Source organism: Coloeus monedula (assembly GCF_965178545.1).
Source record: "Coloeus monedula genome assembly, chromosome: 37".
Taxonomy (NCBI): Eukaryota; Metazoa; Chordata; class Aves; order Passeriformes; family Corvidae; genus Coloeus; species Coloeus monedula.
The window spans coordinates 1,694,847-1,706,607 of NC_138817.1; the positions used below are offsets into that span (position 1 = coordinate 1,694,847).

At 59.7% G+C, this 11,761-nt stretch overlaps 1 protein-coding gene across 1 annotated transcript; it reads right to left on the minus strand.

The window, feature by feature from the left end:
• Window positions 1-1,489: 1,489 nt before the first annotated feature.
• On the minus strand, window positions 1,490-11,509 carry ELOB (elongin B). The gene is made up of 4 exons (XM_082300166.1): window positions 11,446-11,509; window positions 8,441-8,575; window positions 5,399-5,507; window positions 1,490-1,633 (listed from the first exon to the last, which is right to left on the minus strand). The coding sequence occupies exons 1-4, from the start codon at window positions 11,446-11,448 to the stop codon at window positions 1,521-1,523; spliced, it is 360 nt and encodes a 119-aa protein (XP_082156292.1). The 5' UTR covers window positions 11,449-11,509; the 3' UTR covers window positions 1,490-1,520.
• Between the last annotated feature and the right edge of the window lie 252 nt (window positions 11,510-11,761).

The following is an 11,761-nucleotide window of genomic DNA, read 5'->3' on the forward strand; positions in this document are numbered from 1 at the left end:
GCCCCCTTTCCCCCCCTCTCTCCTGGCCCCGCCCCCTTTCCCCATCCAAGCCCCGCCTCCCTCCCCCCCCCCCCCCCTTCTCTTTTTTTTTGGTTCTGTTTTTCCTGTTTTACATTAAAACGGCCCAAAAACGGAGGGGGCGTGGTCTTTGCTTGGGGGAGGGGCTTGGGGAGGGGGGGGTAACCCCGAAGAGCCGCGAATTCCCCCCAAAAAATTCCCCCCTAAAACTCCAAATGTTCTCTTGGAACACCCAAAATCCCTCTGGGATGCCCCCAAATTCCCACCTAAAACCCCAAAATTCCCCCTCAGGACCCCCAAAATCCCCCTCAGGACCCCAGATATTCTATTGGGACCCCCAAAATCCCTCTGGGACCCCCTAAAATCCTCCTCAGGACCCCAAATATTCCCTCGGGACCCCCCCAGATCCCCCCTAAAACCCCAAATGTTCCCCCTCAGGACCCTCAAAATCCCCCCAAAACCCCCTGGGACCCCCCCAAATTCCCCCTAAAACCCCAAAATTCCCCCTCAGGACCCCCAAAATCCCCCCTAAAACCCCAAATGTTCCCTCAGGACCCCCAAAATCTCTCTGGGACCCCCAAAATTCCCCCTCAGGACCCCAAATATTCCCCAGGGACCCCCAAAATCCCCCCTAAAACCCCAAAATTCCCCCTCAGGACCCCCAAAATCCCTCTGGGACCTCCTAAAATCCTCCTCAGGATCCCAAATATTCCCTTGGGATCCCCAAAATCTCTCTGGGACCCCCAAAATTCCCCCTCAGGACCCCAAATGTTCCCCAGGGACCCCCAAAATTCCCCCTCAGGACCCCTGATATTCCATTGGGACCCCCCAAATCCCTCTGGGATCCCCCAAATTCCCCCTAAAACCCCAAATATTCCCCAGGGACCTCCAAAAATTCCCCCCAAAACCCCAAATGTTCTCTTGGGAGCCCCAAAATCCCCCCTAAAACCCCAAATATTCCCTTGGGACCCCCAAAATCCCTCTGGGACCCCCCAAATCCCCCCTAAAACCCCCAAAATTCCCCCTCAGGACCCCCAAAATCCCCCTGGGACCCCCTAAAATCCTCCTCAGGACCCCAAATATTCCCTTGGGACCCCCAAAATTCCCCCTAAAACCCCAAATCCCCCTCAGGACCCCAGATATTCCATTGGGACCCCCAAAATCCCTCTGGGACCCCCAAAATCCCTCTGGGATCCCCCAAATCCCCCCTAAACCCCCAAAATTCCCCCTCAGGACCCCCAAAATCCCCCCTAAAACCCCAAATGTTCCCTCAGGACCCCCAAAATCCCTCTGGGACCCCCCCCAGAATTCCCTCAGGACCCCAAATTCCCCCTCAAGACCCCAAATTCCTCCCCCCAGGACCCCCCAAATCCACTCAGGACCCCCCAGATGTTGCCAGGGCTTTTTATTGGGGGGATATTTGGGACCCCCAACCCCCTCCCCTCCCCCCCCAGACCCCAAAACCCCCTGAAATGATCCCAAAATCACCCCCAGGGGTCCCCTCAGGGCAGGGGGGGGTCGGTGGCGGCCCCGGTCGAGTCCTGGGGCTTCATCACGTCCGGCAGCTCCGGGGGGCTCGAGAAGGGCTCGATGCGGAGCCCCTCGAACGACTCCTCTGCAAGAGAGGGGGGAGGGAGGCTCAGGAGCCCGAAATTCCAACCCAGGAACATCAAAATCCAACCCAGAAACATCAAAATCCAACCCGGGACCCCAAAAAATCCAACCCAGAAACCTCAAAATCCAACCCGGGACCCCAAAATTCCAACCCAGAAACATCAAAATCCAACCCAGAAACATCAAAATCCAACCCGGGACCCCAAAATTCCAACCCAGAAACATCAAAATCCAACCCAGAAACCTCAAAATCCAACCCGGGACCCCAAAAAATCCAACCCAGGAACATCAAAATCTAACCCAGAAACATCAAAATCCAACCCAGAAACCTCAAAATCCAACCCGGGACCCCAAAAAATCCAACCCAGAAACATCAAAATCCAAATCAGGACCCCAAAATCCTCTCCAGGATCCCAAAATTCAACCCAAAACCATCAAAATCCAACCCAGAAACATCAAAATCCAACCAGGGACCCCAAAATTCCCTCTGGGACCCCGAAATTCCAACCCAGAAACATCAAAATCCAACCCAGAAACCTCAAAATCCAACCCGGGACCCCAAAATTCCAACCCAGAAACCTCAAAATCCAACCCGGGACCCCAAAAAATCCAACCCAGAAACATCAAAATCCAACCCAGGAACATCAAAATCCAAATCAGGACCCCAAAATCCTCTCCAGGATCCCGAAATTCAACCCAAAAACATCAAAATCCAACCCAGAAACATCAAAATCCAACCCGGGACCCCAAAATTCCAACCCAGAAACATCAAAATCCAACCCAGGAACATCAAAACTTGGGACCCCAAAATTCTCTCTGGGACCCCGAAATTCAACCCAGAAACATCAAAATCCAACCCAGAAACATCAAAATCCAACCCGGGACCCCAAAAAATCCAACCCAGAAACATCAAAATCCAACCCGGGACCCCAAAAAATCCAACCCAGAAACATCAAAATCCAAATCAGGACCCCAAAATCCTCTCCAGGATCCCAAAATTCAACCCAAAACCATCAAAATCCAACCCAGAAACATCAAAATCCAACTCGGGACCCCAAAATCCACCCAGAAAACACAAAATCCTCTCCAGGACCCCAAAATTTTCCATCTGGAACCCCAAAACTCCCCTTAGGGACCCCAAACCCCTCCAGGGACCCCCAAAACCTCCCCAAAATCTCCTTTAGGGACCCCAAAACTTTCCAGGGACCCCCAAAACCTCCCCAAAATCCCCTTTAGGGACCCCAAACCCCTCAAGGACCCCCTGAACCCCATCAGGGACCCCCCAAACCCCCTCAAGGACCCCCCCAGACCCCCAAAACCTCCCCAAAATCCCCCTTAGGGACCCCAAACCCCTCCAGGGATCCCCAAAATGACCCCTGGAGACCCCAAACCCCCTCAAGGACCCCCAAAATTCTCCTTAGAGACCCCAAACCCCTCCAGGGACCCCCAAAACCTCCCCAAAATCCCCTTTAGAGACCCCAAACCCCTCCAGGGACCCCCAAAACTTCCCCAAAACCCCCCTTAGGGACCCCAAATCCCCTCAAGGACCCCCAAAATTCCCCTTAGGGACCCCAAACCTTCTCAAAGACCCCCCCAGACCCCATCAGGGACCCCCAAAACCTCCCCAAAACCCCCTTTAGGGACCCCAAACCCCTCCAGGGACCCCCAAAACCTCCCCAAAATCCCCTTTAGGGACCCCAAACCCCTCCAGGGACCCCCAAAACCTCCCCAAAATCCCCTTTAGGGACCCCAAAACTTTCCAGGGACCCCCAAAACTTCCCCAAAATCCCCTTTAGAGACCCCAAACCCCCTCAAGGACCCCCAAAACCTCCCCAAAATTCCCGTTAGGGACCCCAAATCTCCTCAAGGACCCCCCCAGACCCCATCAGGGACCCCCAAAACCTCCCCAAAATCCCCCTTAGGGACCCCAAACCCCCTCAAGGACCCCCTGAACCCCATCAGGGACCCCCCAAACCCCCTCAAGGACCCCCCCAGAGCCCCCTGGATCCCCAAAACCTCCCCAAAATCCCCTTTAGGGACCCCAAACCCCCTCAAGGACCCCCAAAATTCCCCTTAGGGACCCCAAACCTCCTCAAGGACCCCCCCAGACCCCATCAGGGACCCCCAAAACCTCCCCAAAATCCCCTTTAGGGACCCCAAACCCCTCCAGGGACCCCCAAAACTTCCCCAAAATCCCCTTTAGAGACCCCAAACCCCTCCAGGGACCCCCAAAACCTCCCCAAAATCCCCTTTAGGGACCCCAAACCCCTCCAGGGACCCCCAAAACTTCCCCAAAACCCCCCTTAGGGACCCCAAATCCCCTCAAAGACCCCCCCAGACCCCTTAGGGACCCCCAAAACCTCCCCAAAATCCCCTTTAGAGACCCCAAACCCCCTCAAGGACCCCCCCAGACCCCATCAGGGACCCCCAAAACCTCCCCAAAATCCCCCTTAGGGACCCCAAACCCCTCCAGGGACCCCCAAAATGACCCCTGGAGACCCCAAACCCCCTCAAGGACCCCCAAAATTCTCCTTAGAGACCCCAAACCCCTCCAGGGACCCCCAAAACCTCCCCAAAATCCCCTTTAGGGACCCCAAACCCCTCCAGGGACCCCCAAAACTTCCCCAAAACCCCCCTTAGGGACCCCAAATCCCCTCAAGGACCCCCAAAATTCCCCTTAGGGACCCCAAACCTCCTCAAGGACCCCCCAGACCCCATCAGGGACCCCCAAAACCTCCCCAAAATCCCCCTTAGGGACCCCAAACCCCTCCAGGGACCCCCAAAACCTCCCCAAAATCCCCTTTAGGGACCCCAAACCCCTCAAGGACCCCCTGAACCCCATCAGGGACCCCCCAAACCCCCTCAAGGACCCCCCAGAGACCCCCAGACCCCCAAAACCTCCCCAAAATCCCCTTTAGGGACCCCAAACCCCTCCAGGGACCCCCAAAATGACCCCTGGAGACCCCAAACCCCCTCAAGGACCCCCAAAATTCTCCTTAGGGACCCCAAACCCCTCCAGGGACCCCCAAAACCTCCCCAAAATCTCCTTTAGGGACCCCAAAACTTTCCAGGGACCCCCAAAACCTCCCCAAAATTCCCGTTAGGGACCCCAAACCCCTCCAGGGACCCCCAAAACCTCCCCAAAATCTCCTTTAGGGACCCCAAAACTTTCCAGGGACCCCCAAAACTTCCCCAAAATCCCCTTTAGAGACCCCAAACCCCCTCAAGGACCCCCAAAACCTCCCCAAAATTCCCGTTAGGGACCCCAAACCTCCTCAAGGACCCCCCCAGACCCCATCAGGGACCCCCAAAACCTCCCCAAAATCCCCCTTAGGGACCCCAAACCCCTCCAGGGACCCCCAAAACCTCCCCAAAATCCCCTTTAGAGACCTCAAAACCCCTCAAGGACCCCCCAGAGCCCCCTGGATCCCCAAAACCTCCCCAAAATCCCCTTTAGGGACTCCAAAACTTCCCCAAAATCCCCTTTAGAGACCCCAAACCCCTCCAGGGACCCCCAAAACTTCCCCAAAACCCCCCTTAGGGACCCCAAATCCCCTCAAGGACCCCCAAAATTCCCCTTAGGGACCCCAAACCTTCTCAAAGACCCCCCCAGACCCCATCAGGGACCCCCAAAACCTCCCCAAAATCCCCTTTAGGGACCCCAAAACTTTCCAGAGACCCCCAAAACCTCCCCAAAATCCCCTTTAGGGACCCCAAATCCCCTCAAGGACCCCCCAAAGCCCCCCCAGGACCCCCTCGGACCCACCCCCGTTGCGCAGGGCCAGCCCCACGGTGGCCGGGGCTTGTGGCCGCGCCGTTTGGCTCGTGAAGCCGCAGTCGCCCAAGGTCTTGGAGTCCTCCAGGAGCTGATCGTCCTGGGGGGCCAAAAACGGGAGAAATCGCCCCAAAATCACCCCAAAAATGGGGAAAATCGCCCCAAAATCACCCCAAAAACGGGGAAAATCGCCCCAAAATCACCCAAAAATGGGGAAAATCGCCCCAAATTCACCCCAAAAACATCCCCTGATGGTCCTGGGGGGCCAAAACCGGGGGAAATTGCCCCAAAATCACCCAAAAAATGGGGAAAATCGCCCCAAAATCACCCAAAAATGGGGAAAATCGCCCCAAAATCACCCCAAAAATGGGGAAAATCGCCCCCAAACCACCCAAAAATGGGGAAAATCGCCCCAAATTCACCCCAAAAACATCCCCTGATGGTCCTGGGGGGCCAAAACCGGGGGAAATTGCCCCAAAATCACCCAAAAAATGGGGAAAATCGCCCCAAAATCACCCAAAAATGGGGAAAATCGCCCCAAACCACCCCAAAAACGGGGAAAATTGCCCCAAAATCACCCAAAAATGGGGAAAATCGCCCCCAAACCACCCCAAAAACATCCCCTGATGGTCCTGGGGGGCCAGAAAAGGGGGAAATCGCCCCAAAATCACCCAAAAATGGGGAAAATCGCCCCAAAATCACCCAAAACCCCCCCAAACCTCCCCAGGACCCCCCAAACCCTCCCCAGTGCCCCCAGTGCCCCCAGTCCTCCCAGTCCCCCCCAGTCCCTCCCAGTCCCCCCCAATCCTCCCAGTGCCCCCAGTCCCTCCCAGTCCCAGTTTCCCCCAGTTCCCCCCACCCACCCAGTGCCCCCAGTCCTCCCAGTCCCCCCAGTCCCCCCCATTCCCCTCCCAGTCCCCCCAATTCTCCCAGTCCCTCCCAGTGCCCACAGTCCCAGTCCCCCCCAATCCTCCCAGTCCATCCCAGTCCCCCCCAATCCCCCCCAGTCCATCCCAGTCCCTCCCAGTCCCCCCCAATCCTCCCAGTGCCTCCAGTCCCCTCCCAGTCCCAGTTCCCCCAGTTTCCCCCAGTCCCTCCCAGTCCCCCCATTCCCCTCAGTCCCCCCAGTGCCTCCAGTCCCTCCCAGTCCCAGTCCCCCCCAGTCCTCCCCAGTCCCCCCAGTCCCAGTGCCCCCCAGTCCCCTCCAAATCACCCCCAGTGCCCCCCAGTCCCCCCCAGTCCCTCCCAGTCCCCCCCATTCCCCCATTCCCCCCAGTCCCTCCCAGTGCCCCCAGTCCCTCCCAGTCCCAGTTTCCCCCAGTCCCCCCAGTCACCCCCAGTCCCTCCCAGTGCCTCCAGTCCCTCCCAGTCCCAGTCCCCCCAATTCCCCCAGTCCCCCCAGTGCCCCCCATCCCCCCACTCCCCCCAGTTCCCTCCCAGTCCCCCCCAATCCCCTCCCAGTCCATCCCAGTCCCTCCCAGTCCCTCCCAGTCCCCCCAATCCCCTCCCAGTCCCTCCCAGTCCCCCCCATTCCCCCCAGTCCCTCCCAGTGCCTCCAGTCCCTCCCAGTCCCAGTCCCCCCATTCCCCCACTCCATCCCAGTCCCTCCCAGTCCCTCCCAGTCCCCCCCAATCCCATCCCAGTGCCTCCAGTCCCCTCCCAGTCCCAGTTCCCCCAGTTTCCCCCAGTCCCTCCCAGTCCCCCCATTCCCCCCAGTCCCTCCCAGTCCCCCCCAATCCTCCCAGTGCCCCCAGTCCCCCCAGTCCCAGTGCCCCCCAGTCCCCTCCAAATCACCCCCAGTCCCCCCCAATCCTCCCAGTGCCCCCAGTCCCTCCCAATTCCCCCAGTCCATCCCAGTCCCCCCAGTCCTCCCAGTCCCTCCCAGTCCCCCCCAATCCCCCCCCAGTCCCCCCCATTCCCCCCAGTCCTCCCAGTCCCTCCCAGTCCCAGTCCCCCCAGTCCCCTCCCAGTCCCCCCCAGTCCCTCCCAGTGCCCCCAGTGCCCCCAGTCCTCCCAGTCCCCCCCATTCCCCCCAGTCCCTCCCAGTCCCAGTTTCCCCCAGTCCCCCCCCAGTCCCTCCCATTCTCCCAGTCCCCTCCCAGTGCCCCCAATCCCTCCCAGTCCCAGTCCCCCCAATTCCCCCAGTCCCCCCAGTGCCCCCCATCCCCCCACTCCCCCCAGTTCCCTCCCAGTGCCTCCAGTCCCTCCCAGTCCCAGTCCCCCCATTCCCCCACTCCATCCCAGTCCCTCCCAGTCCCTCCCAGTCCCCCCCAATCCTCCCAGTGCCTCCAGTCCCCTCCCAGTCCCAGTTCCCCCAGTTTCCCCCAGTCCCTCCCAGTCCCCCCAGTCCTCCCCAGTCCCCCCAGTCCCCCCAGTCCCAGTGCCCCCAGTCCCCTCCAAATCACCCCCAGTCCCCCCCAATCCTCCCAGTGCCCCCAGTCCCTCCCAATTCCCCCAGTCCATCCCAGTCCCCCCAGTCCTCCCAGTCCATCCCAGTCCCCCTCAATCCCCTCCCAGTCCCAGTCCCTCCCAGTCCCCCCCAATCCCCTCCCAGTCCATCCCAGTCCCTCCCAGTCCCCCCCAATCCCCCCCCAGTCCCCCCCATTCCCCCCAGTCCCCCCATTCCCCCCAGTCCCCCCAGTCCCTCCCAGTCCCAGTCCCCCCAGTCCCCCCCATTCCCCCAGTCCCTCCCAGTGCCTCCAGTCCCTCCCAGTCCCCCCAGTGCCCTCAGTCCCCCCATTCCCCCCAGTCCCCTCCCAGTCCCCCCCAGTCCCTCCCAGTGCCCCCAGTGCCCCCAGTCCTCCCAGTCCCAGTCCCCCCAATTCCCCCAGTCCCCCCAGTGCCCCCCATCCCCCCACTCCCCCCAGTTCCCTCCCAGTCCCCCCCAATCCCCTCCCAGTCCCTCCCATTCCCTCCCAGTCCCTCCCAGTGCCTCCCAGTGCCTCCCAGTCCCTCCCACTCCCTCCCAGTCCCTCCCAGTGCCTCCCAGTCCCTCCCAGTGCCTCCCAGTGCCTCCCAGTGCCCCGTGCTGGCCTTGTAGAGGCGCTGCTCGTGGGGCGGGCGGTGCAGGATTCCCTGCACGATCCTCTTCAGCTCCAGCACCGTGGACGATTCCTTGGCCTCGGTGAAGATCGTGGTCTTGTGGCGCCGGATCATCAGGAACACGTCCTGCGGGCGTGGCCAGCGTCACGCGGGCCGTGGCTACCGCCGCGAGGGGCGTGGCCACCCGCAAAGAGGCCTGGCTGGTGTCCAAAAAGGCGTGGCTACCACCGGAAAGGGCGTGGCCACTGTCAAAAGGGGTGTGGCTACCATGTAAAGAGGTGTGGTTACTACATAGAGGTGTGGCTACTACGTAAAGAGGCGTGGCTACTGTCAAAAAGGGCGTGGCCACCCTCAAGAAGAGCGTGGCTAGCCGCAAAGAGGCGTGGCTACCACATAAAGAGGTGTGGGTACTACGTGAAGAGGAGTGGCCACCATCAAAAAGGGTGTGGCTACCACCAAAAAGGGCGTGGCTAGCCGCAAAGAGGCGTGGCTAGTGTCCAAAAGGGCGTGGCCACCGTCAAAAGGGGTGTGGCTAGCATGTAAAGAGGTGTGGCTACTACATAGAGGCGTGGCTACTACATGAAGAGGCGTGGCTACTACATGAAGAGGCGTGGCTACCACATAAAGAGGTGTGGCTACTACATGAAGAGGCGTGGCCACCATCAAAAAGGGTGTGGCTACCACCAAAAAGGGCGTGGCCACCACCAAAAAGGGCGTGGCTAGCCGCAAAGAGGCGTGGCTAGTGTCCAAAAGGGCGTGGCCACAGTCAAAAGGGGCGTGGCTACCACATAAAGAGGTGTGGCTACTACATGAAGAGGTGTGGCTACCACATAAAGAGGTGTGGCTACTACATGAAGAGGCATGGCCACCATCAAAAAGGGTGTGGCTGCCACCAAAAAGGGCGTGGCTAGCCGCAAAGAGGCGTGGCTAGTGTCCAAAAGGGCGTGGCTAGCCGCAAAGAGGCGTGGCTAGTGTCAAAAAGGGCGTGGCCACCTGCAAAGAGGCCTGGCTAGTGTCCAAAAGGGCGTGGCTACCACCGAAAAGGGCGTGGCCACTGTCAAAAGGGGCATGATTACCATGTAAAGAGTTGTGGCAACTACATAAAGAGGTGTGGCTACTACATAAAGAGGCGTGGCTACTACGTAAAGAGGCGTGGCTACCGTCAAAAAGGGCGTGGCCACCCTCAAGAAGAGCGTGGCTAGCCGCAAAGAGGCATGGCTACCACATAAAGAGGTGTGGCTACTACATGAAGAGGCGTGGCCACCATCAAAAAGGGTGTGGCTACCACCAAAAAGGGCGTGCCCACCACTGGAAAGGGTGTGGCCACTGTCAAAAGGGGCGTGGCTACCATGTAAAGAGGTGTGGCTACTACATAAAGAGGTGTGGCCACCATCAAAAAGGGTGTGGCTACCACCAAAAAGGGCGTGGCCACCACCAAAAAGGGCGTGGATACCCACAAAGAGGCGTGGCTAGTGTCCAAAAGGGCGTGGCTACCACCGGAAAGGGCGTGGCCACCGTCAAAAGGGGCGTGACTACCATGTAAAGAGGCGTGGCTACCGTCAAAAAGGGCGTGGCCACCCTCAAGAAGGGCGTGGTTAGCCACAAAGAGGCGTGGCTACCACATAAAGAGGTGTGGCTACTACATAAAGAGGCATGGTTACCATCAAAAAGGGCGTGACTAGCCACAAAGAGGCGTGGCTACCACCAAAAAGGGCGTGGATAGCCACAAAGAGGCGTGGCTACTGTCAAAAAGGGCGTGGCCCCCCGCAAAGAGGCATGGCTAGTGTCCAAAAGGGCGTGGCTACCACCGGAAAGGGCGTGGCCACCATCAAAAGGGGTGTGGCTTCCACATAAAGAGGCGTGGCTACCACATACAGAGATCTGGCTACCCACAAAGAGGCAGGGCTACCATCAGAAGGGGCGTGGCTACCACATAAAGAGGCATAGCCGCCATCACAAAGAGGCCTGGCCACCCACAAAGAGGCGTGGCTACCACATAAAGAGGCGTGGCTACTACATAAAGAGGCATAGCCACCATCACAAAGAGGCGTGGCTACCACATAAAGAGGCGTGGCCAGCATCCAAAAGGGCGTGGCCACCACATAGGCATGGCCACCATCACAAAGGTGTGTGGCTAGCCACCAAGAGGCGTGGCTACCACATAAAGAGGCATAGCCGCCATCACAAAGAGGCGTGGCAATGCACAAAGAGGTGTGGCTAGCCACCAAGAGGCGTGGCTACCACATAAACAGGCGCGGCCAGCATCCAAAATGGCGTGGCTACCCCATAAAGAGGCCTGGCCACCCACAAAGAGGCGTGGCTACCACATAAACAGGCGTGGCTACCCACAAAGAGGCGTGGCTACCACATAAACAGGCGTGGCTACCCACAAATAGGCGTGGCTACCACATAAACAGGCGTGGCCACCGCGGAAATGGCGCAGGAGGCTCCGTTAGATCTCACAAAGGGGCGTGGTCACAAGGAAGGGGCGTGGCTATGGTCATAAGGAGGCGTGGCTTGCATTTTAAGGGCGTGGCTAAATAATAAAAGGCGGGAGTACTTTTAAAGGGGGGCGTGGTTATTAAAATAAGGAGTCATTTGCATAAAATGGGGCGTGGCTTCCGCGAGGGGGCGAAAATGGGGCGTGGCCTCCGTGAGGGGACGGCAATGGGGGCGTGGCCTCCGCGAGGGGGCGCGCGCGGAGGGGGCGTGGCCTCAGTGAAGGGGCGTGGCATCCGTGAGGGGACGGTAATGGGGGCGTGGCCTCCGCGAGGGGGCGCGCGCGGAGGGGGCGTGGCCTCCGTGAGGGGGCCGCTCTCCCGCCCGGCCGTGGAGAGTGGGGGGGGGGGGGGGGAAGAGATTTGGGGCAATTTTAGGAGATTCCTTTGGGGTTTTCCCACTCCCGGCGGGATCCCGGCGCTTTCCCAAGGTGAGGAAAGGTCCCCGGGAGCCTCCAAACGCCCTCGGAGCCGCCCCCCCCGGAGCCCCGCTCTCACCATCGCGGCCGCTCCGCCGCCTCCCCTCAGCGCCGGCTCCGCCGCGATCCCAGCGGCCCCCGCGGCGGCCGCGCCTGCGCGAGGACAGCGGGGAGATCTCGCGAGAGTTGCGCCTTCTTGGGAAGGTCGCTGGCTGGGAGGGTCGCGCCGCCGCCATCTTGGGAAGGTCGCTGAGGGGAGGTGGCGCCGCCGCCATCTTGGGAAGGTCGCTGAGGGGAGGTGGCGCCGCCGCCATCTTGGGAAGGTCGCTGAGGGGGAGGTGGCGCCGCCGCCATCTTGGGAAGGTCGCTGAGGGGAGATGGCGGCGCCGCCATCT